Consider the following 16,753-nt stretch of genomic DNA (forward strand, 5'->3'; position numbering starts at 1 on the left):
AAGATTAGAAATAAAGCTCACATTACTCCTCCAACAGCACTGTGAAGTAACATTTAACAATAGAAGTCACATCAGTCTGCTCTTAAGTGCTGTACTGGTTTAGACTTTCAGCATTTTATTACAATTTTGATTAATGGTTTACAATTTACAAAGATCTGGAAATTCAACTTTAAAAATAAATTAAAAAAAAAGCCCATGTTGACCTTCATGCAAAACATCAGGAACAAGATTATTATAGGTGAACTATGTGCCACTGTGAATACAGAGAAAAGGAATATGGTACTGAATGTCATAGTTTTTCCTAGTTAAGTTTCATCCACAGAAGCCAGGTGTTTTACAACCAAATTTTGCTTTAGCTAAATAATTATTTTTTTCTGTTTTCTTCATTTTGGGAGGCGGCAGTAACAGGAAAAAGCTGCCTGTGCTCTAGTATTCAAGTTGCTCTTTGAGTCACCAAAACACTTATATCCATGTGTTAAAAGCCTCAGAGTTACAATTTAGTCAAATTCTTCACATATGCAACCATTCCTGTGCATTCACCAAGAGCTACGATTTTGCTCAAAAATATATAAGCAAAATAATGTGTATTCCCCTTGTATTTTTCTTATGGAACTATATAGACTAGGTTCTGTTTCTAAAAGAAAACAGATATTACATTATATCATGAACTAGAATTTAGGGGAAACTTCAAATGTTCTAACCATTAAATTTTAGCAGCCTATCACGTCAACAGGATAGAGTAACGAAATCAAAAGCAAAACTGTTTTTTTGTATCCATTACTAAGCACACATTTTACACTCTTAATTTCAAATTTTGCAATCACAGCCCTTTTCAGTTTATAGTATAAGCATTAAGATATTGGTGCCTTAATGTATGTAAACTCAAATATTATATTAGGAAGACATCTTGATCTTTTGATTTTAAGATATTTTTGAGACATGAAACTGAATGAGTGGGTTTGATACTCTGTTTTTTCTGCGCTAGCATACTGGAAAACAAATATATAACTCATCATAGAGATTATAAAGATGTTTCCATCATACTGTAGTAATAATGGGAAAAAAATCAATGAAATATCTTCTAAAGAAAATCATCTAATTATAGTAAGACTCCTGTAGATGCTGTAAAAATTGAATGCTGTTTGACAGTCTTTTCTAAATGGTGGATATTAAATGTAGTAATTTGCCTATATTTAGAGCATACATAGAACAATGATGGGTGAAATATTTATATTTTTTTATCTGTACATTATTTTAGCATAATGAATGTGTTCCTAATGTTTTCTTTTGATGTTCTAGGTAAGCACACTAGACTGGGTACGAGCTGAAAAAATCTATAACCTCTGTGAGGTTCTATTTAAAATTCACAAGGTAGGTTTCCTAACGATTACAGTGATATTATTTAGTAAAGAAAGCTTGCCTTTTTCTGTTAATTGTAAACTCAAGTTAATCTTAACTAGGAGCAGGTAATATTTAAATAGTGCATCTGTTGTTAAAAAAAGTATTTGTAATTGCTAGTGCATTAGCTATCTAAGTATGAGAAAATGGATTAAGCTCCAAATCTGCAAGTTACTAAAATGTTTCCATTTTGAAGAAAATTTTCAATATTAGAGCTGGTTGTATAAAGTATATGTGGCATCAGCTAAGCATAATGAAGCTGGATATCACTTTTTTCTTAGTGGGTCAGATTTTTAAGTGAATGTGATGAAGATTGCTATTACTGTAATTCCTGATCTATATAAAGATACTTTAGTAATCTCAGTAATTAGAAGTATTAAATTATGTCCTTTTTAGATCATGTGTAATCTCCAAATTTTACAGTGGGTTTGACCTTGCAAAGGGCAACATGGTGTACTTATGTACTACAGAATTCTTCATTTTATTCCACCACCTAGAGACAACATCATGGTTTCTGTTTAATTTATCCCATGAAAGGATTTTAGGCAAAACCTTAGTAGTCAGTTTAAAGAATTGACTTACAGAAGATATTTTCTAATCAGTTGCATCAGACAGATTAATTTATTTCTCTACCTGCTAATCAAACACCACTTTGCAGGTCAGGTAAGGCTAAGAGACGAGACTAAGACAGTAAAACCAAACATATTACCAGGAAAACAAAAAAAAACAACAACAAAAGCCCAAACCAAAAATATTGGTCTTTTAGATAAAATGCTGTTTTCTCTGAAAAATTACAAAGCAGCTTTATTTCTCACCGGCTGCTGTCCTCCCTGCTGTTCATCCTTCAACCCTGTACTAATATGGAGAAGGAAGGCTGTTGCTCTGGTAGCCATACAGATCCTGACTTAACATTGCACCAAAGCAGAACAGATTAAGTTTTTTGGTTTGGGTTGGGTTTTCTTCCTGATTCAACACAGTTATTCAGGACAATTTACAGAAAGAAAAATATAAAAGGAAACAAACAAACAAAAAAAAATCATAGACCTAACAATAACACTCCATTCTCCTTTATTGCCCTGTTTGTCATAGTGAGGAGTTCTCTGTAGCCCTACACATCCAAATTCTTCAAAGAATGGGGTGACAGGGGGTTTCTGTGTCCTGATTGCTCAAACTAATTATCCCAAACTGACTTACAGAAACGTGGGCACGTTTCCTGCACCATTTTTTTTCACTGATTCAAAAACTAAATAAAGAAACTGAAAAAGTGATGAAGTTACAGCCGACAGAAAAGGAGCACACAACCAACAGAGAACAGATCAAGGAGCACAGGGAATTTGATAGAAATCTACAAAAAATCTCCCAAATGAGCCTAAATCTGCGTTTTAGAGAGGTGTCAGTCCCTTTAACAAGCTGCTAAAAGAGCTTCTGCTGATGTCAGCTGCCAGTTTTGCAGCTCATCACTGCGTTTTCATTCTGTTGTAAACCTGCAATCACTGAGTGGGAATGGGTTGGGGTGGAGGGGGGAGGTTCTGTCCATTAATCTTTTTTAAAATTTACTTTTTTTTTCTGCTAAATAAGTCAGGCACCAATGAAATATAAACTCATTATGTCTCTTGAAAAGATTTTGCTGTGGTTTGAGTTTTGGATTTTTTCTTCTTTAAATGCTACTACTGCTTTAAAACTCAGTCCTTCCTTGCATATTCGCATAATTTCAAGGATAATCTATCCTTAAAGCAAATACTGTGCTACTTTTTCATTAACAAAAAGTAGTGGGAAATAAACTACCCAGGATTCAACTCTTTAATGTTCTTGACATTTTAATAAATGAATGCTTAATTGCCAGTCTTCATGAATACATTAGTTAAAGTGCAAAAGCTCAAATTCAACTCTTTAACCTCTTTTCTGTTGATTCTTTGGCATAAATGACAGTGAGGCAAACCGAGCAAATCCAAAAAGATAGGAACAAATCCTAAGCAGTTAGGGTTTGTACACTGGAGACTGAAAGATGGAGTTTGTGTCGTAAAAACTGCCGTTTGGGGAGAGTGTTCCTAAGGATTTTCAGAAGCTAATTAGAACTAGTGCAAAGCTGTGGTGGAGACTGCTATTAGATCTTTCCACAAAAGGTGGATTTTAAGGAGAGGTGCACCTGTTACACACCTTGTCATCTGTGTTTATTATGACACAATAGTTAGACATGAAAAATAAGAATCCAATATGGAAATCACATCCTAAAACAAAATGTTTGCTATGTTTTAGATTTGTGTGTGTGTATGCATACATATAGGTACACACTTGCATACACAAACATGCATATATCTCATGCTCTTGCTTATTCATGGATGTTTTGTAGTAACAAACTAGATGACTGATTGTTACTACTGATTGTAGTAACAAACAGATGACCGTGGTAACAGTTTCTTCCTGTACCTTGCCTCATACTCTATATTTGCTGAAACTGTTACTAAAAACCTGTATTTTTCGGGGGTGAGAATATTAGACATTTTTAAAAGCCACCTGTCTTTAAATCATTTGATTTTATTACCTGGTATTTTCATATATCATTTGCACACACAAAGTAAAAGATACTAATATAATATTCTGCAAGCCGGAATGAGCAGCATTAAGTTGTGAAGCAGATGTAGATGTAAAACCTGTCACTCCATAGCTGCTGAGCATCAGATTATATATAAGTATTTTGTTCCACTTCACTTTCAACAGTCTAAAGGAGCATCATAAAATAAAGTCTGAATTTCTTCAAGACTGTTCTCGGATAGCTGCAGGGCCATTTTTCACAACGAAGTACTGTGTACCTTGGTGGCTGCTTCTGAGGTGCCCCACAAAACATCCTTAGTTTACAGTTGACTTGGTTGACTTGGGTAAATTGCAGAATGTTGTATTTGCTAGTTTATGTTATTCAGTAATTGACGAGGACAAGCAATATTTTCAGTTCCCATCTGAAACTGTACAGATATGTATGCAGTATTTTCATTTTCTTTTTCTCTACATGTATGATAATCAATGAGATCGTGAAAGTTTCTGGTCAGAATTTGTTTTAATTTACAAAACATTCGGTTGCAGGGATTTATTTTTTGTTGTCGTTTTAATTATAAAAGACTAGTATGAAGTTTCTTCATCTTGAAGGTATTGGTAGGATCTCACTTCACTTTGCTTGTACTTGCTGAGCAGCACTGGCAGCTTTTAGGGAGCATTTGAAGGCTCAGATTATCATTTCCAGAATTAGCCCTTCAGTGCTTGATAAATTAATGCATTCCTTAGTGTTTAGCATATTGGAACACAGTTAGAATGGAGTAGTTATATTCTTCTGTAAAGCTGGTACACAGCTCTTGAACTGAGTTCAGACAATTCAGGGATTTCCTTTCTTTTCACTGTAAACAATATGGTGTTTTACAAACTCTTTTTAAATTATGCATATATTGCTTAGGTAACTTTGACTGTCTTTTGGAACTGTAGAAGTAGCTCGGATTACATGACAAAGGGTAAAGTGAATAAGAAGCAAAGAGATAAGTTGTCTGTGAAATTATTACTTAATTTTCAGAACATCTGTTCAAGGTAATTACTAACATAATGACATAACGTATCCGAGTACCCGTTACTTACAGAAGACAATGTTGCTTTAACTGTTTTTGCTAGATGAAGAATCATATACTGAAACATGTCTTTCAGCTCTGGCTTGCTGACGATTGCTGGCTACAAGCAAACTTGTATTTAGGTATTCATCAGGACTTTGATCTTGAAGACCAGAGGCCGTATTGTTTCAGTGTTATGGTTGGACATGGCAAGAGTCATTATTTCAATGTAGAGCTGGGCAGCGAATTGGCAGTGTGGGAGAAATCATTTCAACGAGCGATTTTCTTGGAAGTTCAAAGAACAGGGGTAAGTAATGAATAATTTAAATCCTGGAGCCATTTCATCAGTTAAATTACAACAAATTTTTAGATCAATAGTATGTTTAATACTTGAATCAGATTGATGTGATCCGTGACTAAGGACCTCAGTACATTTTAATGCACTCAAGGCTTCTGAAAGTTGCATCATCACATCAGTATTTATATGTCAATGACCATGTAGTAACAGTCTGTGAGCATGGTAGGACAGTTTGAAAATTAGAAGTAGTAAAGTGTAAGTTGATCTTGATTATAGCAAACTGATAATTAATATGTTTTACTACGGGAAAGCAGATTCTGCAGAGATTATTTAGTTGACCCTGAACATTTTTCTACCAGAAGGCTTATTTTTCATTCACCTAAAGTAATTATGTTATGTTTTACATAATGTTTCTATTCTCACTGAAGAAATATTTTGCTCTTACATTGTTAATTGTAAATTGGGATTGTCCTTGTTAACACTGGAAAATTCTGAAGACTAAGCATAAAAGTGAATGTTTGTGATAGTCTTAAATTCTCAAAATTAAACAGCATATCATCACTTTCTCCTGGCTAGTAAAATTCTCAAGTCAATTATTTTCTCAGGTCTGAGGGTGCACTTCCCATTAGTGGTTTCAAATTTAAGATCACAATTTCTTGTATAGTTTTCTAAATGTAGGTGTCTATTAGCATGGTGGTAGCTTTGTGCCCATTAGAATCAGTGAGTGGAGTCCGAAGAACGTGCTTATCATAAACTAGATACTTTATTCTAAATTAGACATTTTACGGTATGACGACAGAGAAGATAAATTGATTTTTATTTAAGTCGCAACTTAAAGCACCTCTATACTGTTATATAAAGAAGTTAGTTGCTGAACATCTAGATCCATACTCTCACGTAAACTGCACCTGTGGTATGGGAATACATGCATAAAGAGTATAGGCCTTTTCCAATTAAAAACATTTACACAGTTTAAGCATAAATGCAAGCTTTATCTGATATGTTTGGGTTTGCAGGGACCTCCTAAAGGTGTTTGCAAAAGTGAGAGGACTAAATCACAGCATTGCATTAGCACAGATTGCAAGGCGCAGAAGTCCTAGCACAGGTATTAAATCTGCTCTTCTAGATTTCAAAGTCTGGGATTCTAACCAGGTTTGCAGGTGCTTCTTTAGAACCTTTCCAATTGTCTCTTCAGACTGCTAAAGTAACAAAAAAGATTTTGTAGTAGTGATGCTGTTGCTCCTGCTCTTTTGAGATGCAGTTCTTCACAAAAAAAAAAAAAAAATTAAATTGCTGAGCACCAGGGAGGGGCTAATAATGCATATTGAGTATGCATGAAGTGTTTTCTCACATGAACTCTTCAAAAATTATGATCCGACTGTTTGAGCAGCCACTCAATTGTCCTATCTATTATCCATATAAAAAAAACAGGAAGGTTGGAACTAGATAATCTTCAATGTCCATCCCAACTCAAATCATTCTATGATTCTATGAAGATTAAGTATAACAAGGGTGGAGATTATCTGGTTCTGTATCTGGCTTGATTTCTGAAGTATTTATTGTTAAAATTCAGCATTTTTCCTTTCCATCCTAATAATCTTAAAATCAAGGAACAGTTCTTTGCTTCTGGAATGATCTTTTGTCCTTTGAATCCAGCAATCCTCTAGACCTGTATCTCACAGAAGACATTAATGTTTCTTCCAGCTGTGGTTTAACCAGTCTGATAATTCCAGGAAAGGTATTCAGTTAAAAATCTGATTACAGTGTTCAAGTCTCCATATGTGTGTGCCCATATCTTAATTTTCTCTCAGTTGCATGCATTCAAGTTTGTTGTAACTCACTATGTCAGTAGGATGCAAAGTGCTGTGGTCACTCTCCAGCAGCGAAAAATCTTTTGACTCTGCTATTTTCTTTCTTTCTTCAAAATATAAATGCTGCTTTGAATGACCTTCTTTTCAGAAGGGTATCAAGAGCAGCATGAATGAGATACAATTTAACATTACATAGATTATTTTAAGCTATAGAAAAAGAAACGGCATTTTGGTATCCGGCCAGTTACTGAGGTGAGTAGCTCTAGAGAGGACGCCTTCAACACGCGATCTGGGGGAAGCGCAGCGTCCAGGAGCCTCAGCTCAGAGCGGCAACAGCCACCGAGGGAGCCTCAAGGCCTCGACAGGACCTGCCCAGGAGCCGGCAGCTCCGCGGGCGGGAGCAGGGACTCACAGGGGGCGGAGCCAGGAGCGGCGGCACCAGCGCTGACTGGGTAAAAACCTGCCCCAGGGAGCGCGAGCCACCAGGGCCCGCTCTGGGAGCTCTGCTCTGGCTGCCCCGGCGGTGGCAGCGTAGGCACCCAGACAGAGCCGGTGAGAGGGGAGGCTGCAGCGCGGAGCTCGGGGTGCAGAGAGAGCCGGCACTGGGCTTGTGAGGGAAAGGTGCACAACGGGCAGGGCTGCGCTCGGTGCTCCCTGGGGGAGGCCCTCCTGCAGCAGGGGCTGAGCTGCGGGACGCTGTCAATAGGCTGCAAGATGTCAGGGAAGCTGAGAGGAAGCAGGGCTGCTTGCTCCAGGCCCAGACTGTGCAGGGGCCTCAAGCGTCCCCTCCAGCTCATGGGGGAAAGAAGGAGGCCGCTAACCCGGGAAATTGGGAATTGGTGACAAAAAAAAAAAAAAAAAAAAGGAGGCAGAGGACAATTAAAAGCAAGGGGCTTCCTCCTAAATCTGTTGTCCGCACCCAGAATGGCTTTGCTGTCCTGCAGGGGGCTCACGAGGAAACACACTCGCACCATGAACAACAGGCCGGTGCACTGGTAAAGAAGATCTCTCCTGGTACTGCCAGGAAATAGCGGGAGGTCGTAATACTAGGGGACTCTACTTTGAAAGGAACAGAAGCACCCCTCTGTCGGCCTGACCCAGTCTCAAGGGAGGTGTGCTGCCTACCAGGGGCAAGGATCAGAGATGTTGCAGAGAGGCTGCCTGGTCTAGTAAGTCCCATGGACTACTACCCACTTCTAGTGATACATGTGGGTGCTGGGGATATAGATAGTAGTAGCCTGGGGAACATAAAGGACTACAGAGCCCTGGGAGAGGTGGTTAGGGGCTCTGGAGCTCAGATCATCTTTTCGTCAATTATCCAGGATATAGGGGAGGACCCCAAAAAGGCTAGGAGGATTGGCCAGGTTAAAGAATGGTTAAAAGAGTGGTGCCATAGTCAGGGGTTTGGGTGTCTTGAACACAGGACCCAAGTTTGTAGGCCAGGTCTACTGGAGGCTGGTGGAGCTGGTCTGGTAAAGAAGGGGAAGAGCAGTTTTGGTAGGAGGCTTGCCAGACTGGTCAAGGAGGCTTTAAACTAGATGTGTTGGGGGAGGGGGGCATCATTCCATCCCAACACACCCAGTCAGTTGCCAGCACCTATAATAAATGTTTGGAGCAATGTAGATATATTCCAGCCGCTCCAGCCAATGAGCCGGCTTCATTTGGAGCTCGTCTCAGATGCCTCTATACAAACACCCATAGCATGGGGAACAAACAAGAGGAATCAGAGATGTGTGCATGTCTACGGGGGTATGATATAATAGGCATCACAGAAATACGGTGGGATGGCTCCTAGGTCTGGAGTGTTGGAATGGAAAGTTAAGTTACAGGCTTTTTAGAAAAGACAGGCCCGGCAGGCAGGGAGGGGGAGTTGCCCTTTATGTTAGGGATAGGCTGGAGAGTATGGAACTCTGTCTGGGACAGGTGAGCAGTTAACAAAGAGTTTGAGTCAGGGTTAAAGGGAGAACAACGATGGGAGACATTACTGTGGGGATCTGTTACAGACCACCTGATCAAGAGGAACCTGAGGATGAAGCCCTCTACAGACAGATAGGAAAAGCCTCACACTCACAGGCCTTGTTCTCATAGGGGACTTCAACTACCCCGATATCTGTTGGAGAGACGGTACGGCCCTGCACAAGCAATCCAGGAGGTTCCTCGATTGTGTGGAAGACAACTTCCTTCTACAAGTAATAGAGGAGCCGACAAGGAGAGGTGCCATGCTCGACCTCGTGCTCACCAATAGGGGAGGGCTGGTTGGAAATGTGACACTCCAGGGCAGCTTTGGATGCAGCGATCACGAGATGGTCGAATTCGAGATCCTCAGGACAGTGAGAAGAGTGTGTAGCAAGCTCACTGCCCTGGACTTCAAGAGAGCAGACTTTGGCTTCTTCAGGAACCTGCTTAGTAAGGTTCCATGGGATATAGCCCTAGAATGCAGGGGAGCCCAAGACTGTTGGTTCATATTCAACGATCACCTGCTACAAGGTCAGGAGTGCTGCATCCCAACTAGAAGGAAGTGCAGCAGGAGGGCCAGGTGACCTCCTTGGATGGATAAGGAGCTGCTGAGAAAAATTCAAAGGAAAAAGGAGGCTTATAAAAGGTGGAAGCAAGGACAGGCGGCCTGGGAAGAATACAGGGATGTTGTCCGGGAAGCTAGCGACCAGGTTAGGAAGGCTAAGGCCCAGTTAGAATTAAACTTGGCTAAGGATGTTAAGGATAACAGGAAGGGATTCTATAGGTATGTAGCAAATAAAAACCAGACTAGGGACAACGTAGGACCCCTCCAGAAGCTATCAGGAGAACTGGCTACCCTGGATTTGGAGAAGGCTCTGATCTCACCATCCAAATCTTGGAAGGCAGACGCAGGGACTGTGAGAATGAAGACCTTGGGCCCACTGTAGGAGAGGATCTTTTTTTGAGAGCATCTTAAGAACCTGAACGTGCACAAGTCTATAGGACCAGATGAAATCCATCCACGGGTCCTGAAGGACCTGGCAAATGCAGTTGCTAAGACTCTATCCACTGTATTTAAAAAATCGTGGCAGTCAGGTGAAGTTCCCGATGACTGGAAAAAGGGAAATACAACCCCCATTTTCAAGAAGGGGAAAATGGATGACCCAGGGAATTACAGACCAGTCAGTTTCACCTCTGTTTCTGGCAAAATCTTGGAGCAGATTCTCCTGGAAGGCATGCCAAGGCACATGAAGAACAACAAGGTGCTTGGTGACAGCCAGCATGGCTTCACTAAGGGGAAATCCTGCCTGACCAATTTGGTGGCCTTCTATGGTGGGACTACGGAACTGATAGACGGGGGTAGAGCAGTTGACGTCATCTACCTGGACTTGTGCAAAGCATTCAACACTGTCCCTTCTCTCTAAATTGGACAGACATCAGTTTGATAGACGGACCACTCAGTGGATAAAGAACTGGCTGGATGGCCGCATGCAAAGAGTTGTGGACAATGGCTCAATGTCCGACAGGAGACCAGTAAGGAGTGGTCTCCCTCAGGGATCGGTGTTGGGACTGGTCTTAACATCTTAGTCCGTGACATAGACAGTGGGATTGAGTGCGCCCTAAGCAAGTTTGCTGATGACACCAAGCTCTGTGGTTCGGTTGATACAGTGGAGGGAAGGAATGCCATCCAGAGGCACCTCAACACGCTTGTGAGGTGGGCTGATGCCAGCCTCATGAAGTTTAACCATGCCAAGTGCAAGGTCCTACACCTGGGGTGGAGCAATCCCAGGCACAGCTACAGGTTGGGCAAAGAAGAGATTCAGAGCGGCCCTGCAGAGAAGGACTTGGGGGTGTTGGTCGATGAGAAAATGAACATGAGTCGGCAGTGTGCACTTGCAGCCCAGAAAGCCAACCGTATCCTGGGCTGCATCAAAAGGAGCGTGACCAGCAGGTCGAAGGAGGTGATCCTGCCCCTCTGCTCTGCTCTTGTGAGACCTCACCTGGAGTATTGTGTACAGTTCTGGTGTCCTCAACATAAAAAGGACATGGAACTGCTGGAACAAGTCCAGAGGAGGGCCATGAGGATGATCAGGGGACTGGAACACCTCCCGTATGAAGACAGGCTGAGGAAGTTGGGGCTGTTCAGCCTGGAGAAGAGAAGGCTGCGTGGAGACCTCATAGCAGCCTTCTAGTATCTGAAGGGGACCTATAGGGATGCTGGGGAGGGACTCTTCGTCAGGGACTGTAGTGACAGGACAAGGGGTAACAGATTAAAACTTAAAACAGGGGACATTTGGATTGGATATAATGAAGAAATTATTCCCTGTGAGGGTGGTGAGGCACTGGAATGGGTTGCTCAGGGAGGTTGTGAATGCTCCATCCCTTGCAGTGTTCAAGGCCAGATTGGACGAATCCTTGGGTGGCATGCTTTAATGTGAGGTGTCCCTGCCCATGGGAGGTGGTTGGAACTAGATGATCTTCAGGTCTTTTCCAACCCTAACTTTTCTACGATTCTGTGATTCCATGAAATTGAAGGTTGTCACCAGTAGGTTAGATTGGCTATAACAATTCTTTCTTTTGGAGAAGGACCATAATTGCAGTTGGAATTTAACTTTTATTCATTAGTGATTGGGCAAGATTCATGGTAGGTGTTGGATTGCACTGTGTCGTTTCAACCATTCTTACTTAAATGTGTCTTGAGTCTGTTTACTGTTAAGGGTCATTAGGATCTTGTCTTTGACAGAATCATTATTAACCTTACCCTGTACACATTCTTTGTGTTTGGTGTTTCTATATTTGTTGTATTTCTGGGAAGATCCTGTCCTTACACAGTTTATAAAAAGAAATACTAAGATACAGTGATGCTTTTGCATTTTTTTTTTTTTGCCTGTGTTATGTGATTTCTTTTTTAATACATCTCTTCTGAAAAAGGAAGCAGCATTGAATGACAGAAAGAATGCAATAAAGCAGGAGGAAACCCCCCTCACAATATCATTCTCATTTTAGCTACCTTAAAACCTTATTTCAAGCTGCAAATGCTTACAAAAGGAGTCTACCAAGAAACTGTGAGATTCAGTGATCCTGATGAAATGAATGTTTACAAACAATGATAGCAAGTAAATTTACGTGCTAGATATATCTATATTTTATTCCTATAAAATATATGATAGTCTCTGATAGCAGAATTTGGACAGATGGGAGCAATAACAATGCAATAGAAGTAGGAAGGCAGTTGTAAGGTAAAAGAAGTGCATTAAAAAGTATTTCTATGAGGCTAGTAATGAAAGTCAGCATTGCAGTGGAGGAGGATAGGCAGTGAAGTCCTTACTAGAATTTCAATCATCTCCCACAAATTCAAGCAAGCCTTTCTGTCTCACTTGGAGCATCCTAAGCAGTGCAAGATTAGTTAATGATGCTTACATTAAGTAATTTTTCTTCTTTTTTTCAGAGTTGTTTTACAGCGTAGACAGTCTTCAAAAATAAAAGGCAAGCACGTTTGCCAGATCCCTTACTAATTCTTTGACTCTTCAGGGTAATCTTGTTAGTACTATGGGCTTTTATTCCATGTTTTTCAATGCTATCTTTTTAAAGTTACTTTATCAGTATTCTTCCCTCTCCTCAAACTATTATTTCCAAAAGAAATTATGTTGACTCATGTGAGACTTGGATATAATAGTTAAATTAATGCAGAAACATCTCAGTAGGATGATTTGGATCTTTTGGGGCTTTGAGCTTGTTCAACAGAAGGATAGAGGAGGATATTTGAATAGTATTTGGTAGGGAGCAGAGGAAATATTAGCAGTAATACATTTTACTGTCAGCCGTAAAAAAGTTGGACTGTTTCAGCATTTTGAATCTTTGTACTCATTACATGTGTGGCCGAAGACAGAGAGGAGCAGTCTTGCTTCACTAGATGAAAGAGCTCTCAGAAGGCTGAAAAAAGCATGTAGGGGGACAGTCATGTACTGCAGTGGCTACACTTGATGTAAGGAGACATGGTTACATACTCTCCTCATTTATCTAGCAATTTCTAAACACAGAAGAAAGTTTTCCCTTTGTGCTTCCAGCTGTGATGCAGATGCTTCAAGGTCTTTCCAATTCCCATACAGCTGAATAGCCTAGTTTCATGAAGCCATTTACATTGCTTGTAAAAAAGAATTGTTTAATATAACTTACTGTAAAAATTTAAAAAAGTTCAGATATTGGACTTCACTCAGTCATAACAGAATAATCAAGAAGTTTTGCTGTGCCTAAAGGTAAGTACTTCTGGAGAATTTCTTTCCACTTTGTTCTGTAACTCAAAGACTGATGTTCACAGAAAAATAAACCCTGGAAATAAATATATATTTGTTGAGGACAGGGATATGAATGTATTGTGCTAAGAGAAATGTTAGCAGTAAAATTCATGTTCTTGGAATGCTACAAATTCCTCCTGTGAAGAATATACATTGAAAATAAAAATCACAAATGTAATAATATTTCACTTAAATCCATGTCATGTGAACATTATTGGAAATCCAAAGCCAGTTTACAATGAACATAAAAGTACAATGTAATTAGCCTGTGTTTTCCGTCTTTATGTTTCAGTTAACATGTATCTGCTTCTGTAGATCTTTAATCTTTTTTGTATGCATTTTTAACATTTAGTTATTTTCCTAAGAGTTAACAATGAACCATTCTGTATAGTCAGATTCTTGATGCAGTTCATATAAATCAGATTGTTCAATGTGGCTCAGAATTGCTTGCTGATTATGTCTGTTCCAGGGTAAATGCAAAAATAAATACTATGAATAATTTTGCATGCAGACCTGAAGTTTTTTTTCTATATGATTCCCACATGAATCTTTCAGTTCTGTTTCCACAAATATTGTGCTGCTAAAACACCATGATTAAAATTCCTAACAAAAGAAACAATATTAAAACAAATGCAACTAATACATTATTTTTTTTTGTTTGTTTGTAAGCAACAATGAATTCCTTTTTCATGTCGATATGTCCATCCAATCTCTGTTTTCATCTGTGAGCTTAAGCAGTGTTCCACACTTACAAAAGATGGCTGACATGAGAGTAACATACTTTACAGTATCCTTAGTGCACCATATTCCTGTTTGAGACATTAGCATTTCCCTCTATACATTGGATGTTCTTCAGGATGATCTGTATGAAGTGCCTGAGTCTGCAACCATATTACTGATGATTAAAACAAAACAAAATTACATATTTATTTTGAAGACATGGTTTACACTGTGTCTTTTGCTCAACATTGTATGACTTTCCCTTTTTTACTTGATGGACTATCTCTGATTTTATGGTCCTAGTTACTTTTTTATATTCTCTCTTTTATTCATCTTTTTAATTTCCTTGTAGTATCTTGTCATAGATTTTACCAGGTCATCAGTTTTAATTAATTTCTAACCAATTAATAATATTCTCATCTGTATGTATTCTGTGAGACATATATTGTTTAGTGTGCAAAGCCTTCCAGTATCCATGCTGTTGTCAGGTTTTGATTCTCACCTCTTGTTTTTTTAGTAAAGATTTCTATTTTTTCTGTGTAATTCTCTTATCCCTACTTCACAGTGCAGGAAATAGTCTCCTCATTCCTATGACCACTTGCTATTTGTTCTGGACTGTTACTTCATTTTACGTGGGTATTTCTGTTAAAAATCCTCTGAAGGGTTTACCAGAACTAATTGAAAGCATACAGAAGTGAATTGATTGCTTCCAGCGGATTTCAATAACCTTTCCAGGAAAGCAGTATTTTTTCATAATATTTCTCATAATTTTCCTTTAAAAGCATTCAGTTGGCTGTATTGCATAAAAAATATCAGTATAGTAGTGACTGTATGCATATGTACTACTTCCTAACCTGTCATAAGCAATAATTGGTTTATAACATGAAAAGTAACGTTTATATTCCAAATCACCAGCATGTTCCTATGGTATGTAAAATCACTTACAGTGAGAGATCAGAAAGGACTGTGTAAAACCGCACTTTTATTCTAAAAACCTACATTTTCACCAAATTAAATGTATGAATAGTCCCCACATTTTGAGTACCTCCAGAAAGAGACAAAATTAATTTATTTATTTGGCTGCTTATTCTCAGTCCAGTGAAAATAATAATAAACTCATGATTTCAAAATTAGGAGCCAGATGGAAAAATTCCTCTATATAAAAGTTCAAATGTCTTGTAAACAATCTTTTTTTGCCACCTAACATAAATGCATATTTTAGCAACATTCCTGTACATGTGCTTGAAGTTGAGTGTTCCACAAGCCACTGAGCTTGTCTCACCTGAGCATATAAACAGCAATGTGCACTAGTCAGTGACATGTATTCCTTGCATTCCAATGTAGGGTGGACAACCTGCAAAGAAGTGTGGAATTAGGCCCATCTGAAGCTATTTCTTAGCATGAAAGTTACATGTGCAGTTGAAGATTTTGTATTTATAGAAAACTGACGAAACTGTTTTGTGATACTCACAGAGGCAGCCTAAGGAAAGTTTAGTTCCTGGGTTTCCTTCCCAAGGTGTTTTCTCATCATTTTCCGGTGGCATTTTGAATCGATCTTGCTACAACTCAAGTTAGATATGATCAGAGTAGCTCTTAGAAACTGTGTGCACACTGGGACTTGGGCAGAGATAGGTATCTTTCCAGTCACCTTTGTGTTCACAGCTAACCTAATTCTTCCAACTACCTGATTTCTGAGATGCTCAGAAGACTTTCTCAATAACTCTGCAGCCAAAACACACACACACATTGTTTCTAGGCATCTCAGGGAATTAAGCAGTGCTTGAGAAATGATAGTCTAAATCACCTTCTGAGACAGAGCAAAAAATGTCCACCTACATAAACAAAATCTAGCAGAAATTAGGCAGTCTGAGTAAGATGCAATTGTCATTTCTAGCTTATGAATCTCTAAATTCTTCATGTTAAACTGAGAGGATAACAGGATTGGTTGATCACAGTATAATCCTTATGAAGTCCAAGTAATATATTTGAAATACAGAAATGCTAAATACATTAACAATGCTATCTTATTTTTGTCTTCCATGATGATGACAAAGCATATATGCAACAGAATTATGTATAGGAATCACTTTAAGAATGGAAACAACACAATATGCTAATTTCAGAACCAATTTCTGAGACAAACAAATAAGCAAAGGGAATATCTTCCTTAAATTCAGGTGAGGTATTAAGTAGCATTTAGATCAGGTTTAATTTATAGGGTCATTAAAAGATCCTTATCAGTTTGTTACCAGAATAACTCAATTTAATCACACAATTAAGTTTTAGATGGTTTTCATTATGTACAGAAAGCTTATTACAATTCCAATTTATCTAGTCATCTTTAGAAATGCTGTTAGATTCTAATTCATTTTCACATTGACGAAAAAAAGCACCATTCTACAACACAAAGATACTGAGAACCATATGGATCTGCCTTAGGTATATGAATTTACACTTGGGACAATCTACAGGTAGGAAACTGCTAAACATTCAAATGACTGTTGTATCTTGCTTTTCTTTATGGAAAAATGAATTGCCACAAGCCCACAAAGCTGTTGCTCAGGCACAGATATGAGGAAGGACAATCCATGCCTGTTGTAAACCAAGGCTAAAGAATGCACCTTGAATTTTCACTGCCAGAGGATAACCACTGCTAAGCTGCTGGCATTTCATTTTTTCCCCTGACTT

The 16,753-nt window shown here is 39.0% G+C and overlaps 1 protein-coding gene across 7 annotated transcripts in view; it reads left to right on the top strand.

Moving 5' to 3' along the window:
- Positions 1 to 16,753, top strand: part of SNTG2 (syntrophin gamma 2) — a 268,538-nt gene that overhangs the window by 229,632 nt on the left and 22,153 nt on the right. For 6 of the 7 annotated variants that reach the window (XM_065679175.1, XM_065679174.1, XM_065679177.1 and 3 more), the window contains 2 exons: positions 1,300 to 1,371; positions 5,083 to 5,292. In XM_065679175.1, the coding sequence (XP_065535247.1) occupies positions 1,300 to 1,371; positions 5,083 to 5,292 (282 nt within the window). Of the gene's footprint in view, positions 1 to 1,299; positions 1,372 to 5,049; positions 5,293 to 16,753 lie in introns of all 7 variants that reach the window. The other variant, XM_065679173.1, reaches the window with a different exon arrangement.

This window comes from Lathamus discolor, chromosome 5 (assembly GCF_037157495.1).
Source record: "Lathamus discolor isolate bLatDis1 chromosome 5, bLatDis1.hap1, whole genome shotgun sequence".
Classification (NCBI taxonomy): Eukaryota; Metazoa; Chordata; class Aves; order Psittaciformes; family Psittacidae; genus Lathamus; species Lathamus discolor.